The sequence below is a fragment of the Cupressus sempervirens genome, chromosome 2 (genome assembly GCF_028749045.1).
Source record: "Cupressus sempervirens isolate cs-2001-9-10 chromosome 2, ASM2874904v1, whole genome shotgun sequence".
NCBI lineage: Eukaryota > Viridiplantae > Streptophyta > Pinopsida > Cupressales > Cupressaceae > Cupressus > Cupressus sempervirens.
This window is the reverse complement of record NC_143119.1, coordinates 486,148,383-486,154,231: the sequence shown is the minus strand read 5'-3', so window position 1 is coordinate 486,154,231 and position 5,849 is coordinate 486,148,383. Positions and strand designations below refer to the sequence as shown.

The window sequence follows — 5,849 nt, the reverse complement described above, 5'->3', positions numbered from 1 at the left end:
GGGGTGAAATTTTTACATGGTTGGATAAAGGAGTGAATCAATGTTCATTGATCTATGGTAGAAGTTATACTAATTTCTATAGAGGGTGGTCTATTTGGACCTAAATTTGAGGGTTTCTCAAAGATGTCCCTCTAACTTGCAATTCCACTGTGGGATTTCAATGGAAATTTGGGAAATGAAAGTTAGGGGAGGGTACTCAATGATGGAAAAGAATCAGAGCTATAGGTGCAGGTTTCCTAATTTTTCTAGCAAGCCCTAGATTGAACATTTCCATATGTCTAGTCTAGATTCAAAGAAAAAGGAGGGTTCAGGCTCCCAAAGTAGTTTCTTTGACCTAGGTGAAGGGAGTAGAAGGATTTTTTGGATGAGAGGAAGAGTTTCAAGGGGTGGAGTTGTGTCTATGAATCCATTTTCTTACACTTCCTTTGTTAACCCAACCTAATCTAGCGAATTAGGTCTATGATCAATGTGAGTGTTAGTTTGTGCTGGAGTAGAGTCAGAGTATGCTCTCTTGGAATCTTTAAGAGGAGGTTAAAGGGCATCCAAAAAGGTAAGAAGATAGTTTTGTCCTTTGGGAAGTTTGGGAGTTGGACCGAGAAAGCAAGAATTAGACCTATTAGGAATGCTGGTAACATTTGTGTAAATCATATATTGGGTGTTTGAGAACTAAAAAGTGGGGAGAGTCTTGGTATATTAGGTCCATATAAGCCCTTTATATTAGGATATTTGAGTTACAAAACCATCTAGGAAGAGTTTTCATTATTAGGCCTATTAGAGAAAAGGAGTCCCTTAAAGTTGTAGTTGATCTAAGTTGGTCAAGAACCCTAGGTTTGAGGGTTAGGCTTGAAAGAGTGGAGTCCACTTGCAAGATAGAGGATACCTTTTGATAGATCCTTTTGATCAATTTGCAACCATTGAAGAAGGTTGAAGTGCTATTTGGGATTTGGAGAGTGAATAGGTGCTTTTGGCTGCAAGCTCTGCATCAAGTGCTATCAGAGCCACTAAGATCTTGATTAGAGAGGAAAGATGTCTGAGAATGATGAAGGAGAGAGGGGATACCTCTCAGGATCAAAAATGTGGAATTGGATAAGTTGGTCAAAGAAAAAATGGTAGAGAGTAGGGTAGTAGGAGAAGAGAATATAACTATGAAGAGGGAATTGGATAGATTAAAAGGCAAGTTGGAAAGAGGAGTCTTGGAAGAATCTAAAGGAGAAGAAGAAGGGAATGAAGAAGAAGACCCTTGGTAGGATAGAAAAGCCATGTTGACAGATTAGAGAGCAATTTTAGAATCCCTAGAGAGGGTAGGAAGGAAGGACCAAAGGTCAGAACTTCTCATGTTTAGTGGAAAACTAGATCCAGAGGAGTGTATGGATTGGATTGAAGCACTTGATAATTTCTTTGAGTGTGATAGCATACCTGAAAGCCAAAGAGTGAAGGGGAAAAATAAAAAATGAAAGGATCTTCCCTTAGTTGGTGGAATTTCCTATAGAATGAAAGGAATGATGAAGGGAAGGAAACTTTGGGAACATGGAAGAGGATGAAGTTAGAGGTCAAAAAAAAATTTATACCAGAGGACTATGAGGTCTTGATACACCAAAGGTTGTAAAGTATTAGACAAAAGGACTTGGACATGGTTGTCTATACAAAGGAGTTTCATAAACTCACTGTAAGGGCCAAGATTCTTGAGAATGAGAAGCAAAAATTAGAAAAGTACTTGAATGGACTCAAGTACTCCATCAAGGATGAATTGATATTGTTTAACCCCAAATTAGTACATCAATATTATTAGATGGCCCTCAAGATTGAGGAAAAACAAAAAAGGAGGAGTGACTCTCAAGGAAGAGGGAGAGGAGGAAATGCTAGAGGTGGAGGAAGATTTGGAGGCACAAGTTCATCCAATAAGTCTCAAGGGCAGACAAGTAATCAAGAGAAGGTAGAAGGAGATACAAATCCTAGAGGAGGATTTAGAGGTAGGATACCTAATTGGAGAGGAAGGTTTGGACTCTAGGGGTATTCAATGGAAGGTGTTTTACCTACAATCAAATAGGGCATAGATCCTCTAGATGTCTTGAGAAAATGGGAGGCAACAACCAAGAAGGAGATAGAAGAATCCACTTAGCTCAAGAAGAGGATGCACAAAGTGACCAAGGAGCAAGAGGAAATTCTGATCTAGAGATAGGGGAATCTCTAATGTTCAATAGAACCTTGCTAAAGACAGTAGCAGAGCAGGAACCTGCCCAAAGGAAGACTTTATTCAAAACTTTATGCAAGGTAAAAGGTAAAGTGTGCAAGGTAATTGTTGATTTTGGTTCAACTAATAATATTGCATTAGTAGAGATGGTAAATAAGCTTGGATTGAAGAGGTCAACTCATCCTAACCCTTACAAATTTTCATGGTTAAGTAAGGAGCAACAAGTTGTAGTTAATGAACAAGTTAATGTTGAATTTCAAATTGGGGAGTACAAGGACAAAATTGTTTGTGATGTTGTAGAGATGTATGCTTGTCATTTTTTGTTAGGTAGGCCATGGAAATATGATGTCAATTCCAAGCATGATGGGAGGAAAAATGTCTACATCATCACCAAAAATGGGAAGGAGTACACTATGAGGCTATTGCCAGAGGATGGAAAAGAGACCCAACATGCATCTAGTGTGATGATGGTTGGAGAGAAGGCATTTTTGAAGACCCTCAAGGTGAAGAATACACCATGCTTTTCCATTGTAGTGTAGCAAAAAATAGAAGATAAAAAAGAGGAAGGCAGATCAGGAATAAGGAATGTGGAACCCAAGGAAGTGAGGCAGCTTTTGGACAAATAAAAGGAGGTTATTTTAGACCCTAGTACTGATACTTTACCACCATTTAGAGAGGTAAGTCATTGTATTGACTTTATTCTAGGTTCTACATTGCCTAACAAGCCTACCTATAGTTTGACACTAGAACAAAATAAGGAATTAGCAAGGCAAGTTGAAGAACTTCTTGCAAAAGGGTTCATAAGAAGGAGTATTAGACCTTATGCAATCCCTACTTTATTGGCACCTAAAAAGGAGGGTACATGGAGGTTGTGTAAAGAGTCAAGAGCCATAAACAAGATAACCATCAGATATAGGTTCCCAATACCTAGGATGGAGGACTTGATGGACCACCTAGGAGGAGCAAAGTACTATTCCAAGATTGATTTAAAAAGTGGATACCACCAAATCAGATTAAGGGAAGGAGATGAATGGAAAACTACCTTGAAAACTAATGAGGGAGTTTATGAATGGATAGTGATGCCTTTTGGGCTTTCTAATGCCCTAAGTACATTCATGAGACTCATGAATGAAGTTTTGGAACCTTTCATCAATCATTTTGTTGTTGTTTATCTAGACGACATATTGATTTTTAGTAAATCTAGAGAAGAACATCTAACACACTTGGAATTGGTTTTGAAGAAACTCAGGGAGAAGGAATTAAAGATCAACTTGGATAAATGTGTTTTCATGAAGGAAGAGATGGCGTTCCTAGGCTTTTTCATATCCAAGGGTAACGTCAAAATGGATCCAAGAAAGGTGGAAGCCATTCTCAACTGGCCTGCACCAAGGAATGCACGTGAGGTAAAAAGCTTTCATGGTTTGGCAAGTTTTTATAGGAAGTTCATTAAAGGTTTCAGTGGTTTGTGTACCCCTATGATTGATACAATCAAGGGTTGAAGGAAATTTCAATTTGCATGTAATGAGGCTACAGATCAGTCCTTTGAGTACTTGAAGAAGAAGGTTGAAGAGGCACCCATCTTTTCTTTACCTAATTTTAAGAAGGTATTCACCATTGAGTGTGATGCAAGTAATAGGGCCATAGGAGGAGTCCTAATTCAAGAAGGTAAACTAGTAGCCTTCTTTAGTGAAAAGTTAAATGAGGAAAAGAAAAAATACTCAACATATGATTTGGAATTGTTTGTAATGGTTCAATCATTAAGAAAATGAAGACATTACTTGTTGCCTAAAGAATTTTTGGTTTACACTGACAATCATGCTTTGAGCTTTTTGAATAGGTAGGAGAAACTAAACCATAGGCATGTTAAGTGGATGGAGTACATCCAAGCATACAATTTCACCATTAATCATAAAAAAGGGGTTGCTAACAAAGTAGTAGATGCCCTTAGCAGAAGGAATTTGACCATCCTAGAAGTCAGATTGGAAAGTGTGGGAATCCATTCCATGAAAGGAATGTATGAAGGAGATGAAGACTTTGCTGAAGCATACCATGTATGTAAGGAGATGAATGATAAGTACCACACTAAGTCTATAGATTTCATCTTCCAGGAAGGATTTCTCTTCAAAGGAAGTCAATTACGTATCCCTAGAGGATCCATGAGGGAGAATATAATAAAGGAGAAGCATTGTGGAGGACTAGGAGGGAACTTTGGTTTGGATAAGACATTGGATTTGGTCAAGAGATTCTATTTCTAGCCTAAAATGCAAACAGAGGTAAGAAGATTTGTTGAGAAGTGCATGGTGTGCCAAAGAGCCAAGGGAACAACATCAAATGCAGGGCTATACACACCATTACCCATCCCTAGCAAACCTTGGGATTCCATTAGTATAGATTTTGTGCTTGGGCTTCCAAGAACTAGACAAGGCTATGATAGTATATATGTTGTAGTGGACAAGTTTTCCAAAATGGCCCATTTCCTTCCTTGCAAAACAAGTCGTGATGCTTCACATATTGTGGGGTTATTCTCCAAAGAAATTGTAAGGCTTCATGGACTACCTTTGTCTATAGTGTTTGATAGAGACCCAACATTTTTAGGACATTTTTGGAGAACCCTATGGAAAAAGATGGGAACCAACTTGTCTTACTCTTCTGCATATCACCCACAATTAGATGGCCAGATAGAGGTCATAAAAAGGTCCTTAGGAAACCTATTAAGGTGTTTAAAAAAAAACCATGGAGTCACATGGGACTTAGTCCTTGCATAGGCACAATTTTCCTATAATGACTCAGTAAATAGAAGTACTGGTCATAGTCCCTTTCAGATTATTTATGGGACTCATCCTAGAGGAGTGATGGAGTTAAGGGATGTTAGCACTTTGGAGAGAAAGAGTGCATAGGCAGAGGACTTTGTTGAAGTCATAAAAGAGATCTATGAAGAAGTTAAGAGAAGGTTGCAGAAGGCAACTGGAAAGTATAAAGAAAGAGTAGATAAAACAAGGAGAGATCTTCAATATAGGGTAGGAGACATGGTGGTGGTACACTTGAAAGTAGAAAGGCAGCCTAAAGGAAAATATACCAAGCTAATAATGAGGAAAATGGGACCTTTTAGAATTCTGCAAAAATGTGGCACAAATGCCTATAAAGTGGAACTACCCCCTGATATTGGGTTATCTAACATTTTTAATGTCTTTGACCTCTATCCCTATAAGGGATCTACTATTTGTGATGCAGCTGAAAATCATGAAGCAAAAGTTCTTGCAAGACTTTCTAAGAATTCACCACCAGAGGTGGAGAGTCTCTTGGACATCAAGAGCATGAAAGAAACTAGGAGGAAGACCTATTATCAGTACCTTATAAAATGGAAACACAAGCCTATGGAAGATGCAACTTGGCTGACTGAAAAGGATCTCAGCAAAATGGGGCTCAAAGTGGAAGACTTCTAGCCCAAGGAGTATGGTGCAGGGCACCAAGAAAAAATTTCATGATAATAGGGTAGGTGATGGAGTCTTGAAGGACTTTTAGAGACAAGACCACATCTAAGGTTAAATGGATCCTTGGTATCGTTATAAACCATGATGCCATTTGAACCAAAGGTCAATTTTAGTCAATTTAAGTTGTTTTATGAGGGAATAAGTAATTTTTTGTTTCATGGGAGGTT

The 5,849-nt window shown here is 38.4% G+C and overlaps 1 protein-coding gene across 1 annotated transcript; it reads left to right on the top strand.

Moving 5' to 3' along the window:
- Positions 1-5,277: 5,277 nt before the first annotated feature.
- LOC149573139 (uncharacterized) lies at positions 5,278-5,634 on the top strand. Its single transcript, XM_089815913.1, has one exon. The coding sequence runs from the start codon at positions 5,278-5,280 to the stop codon at positions 5,632-5,634; it is 357 nt and encodes a 118-aa protein (XP_089672039.1).
- The last annotated feature ends 215 nt before the right edge of the window (positions 5,635-5,849 follow it).

Coding starts and splice junctions, on each gene's coding strand:
- LOC149573139 (XM_089815913.1), top strand. CDS start 5,278: ATGAGGAAAATGGGACCTTTTAGAATTCTGCAAAAATGTGGCACAAAT.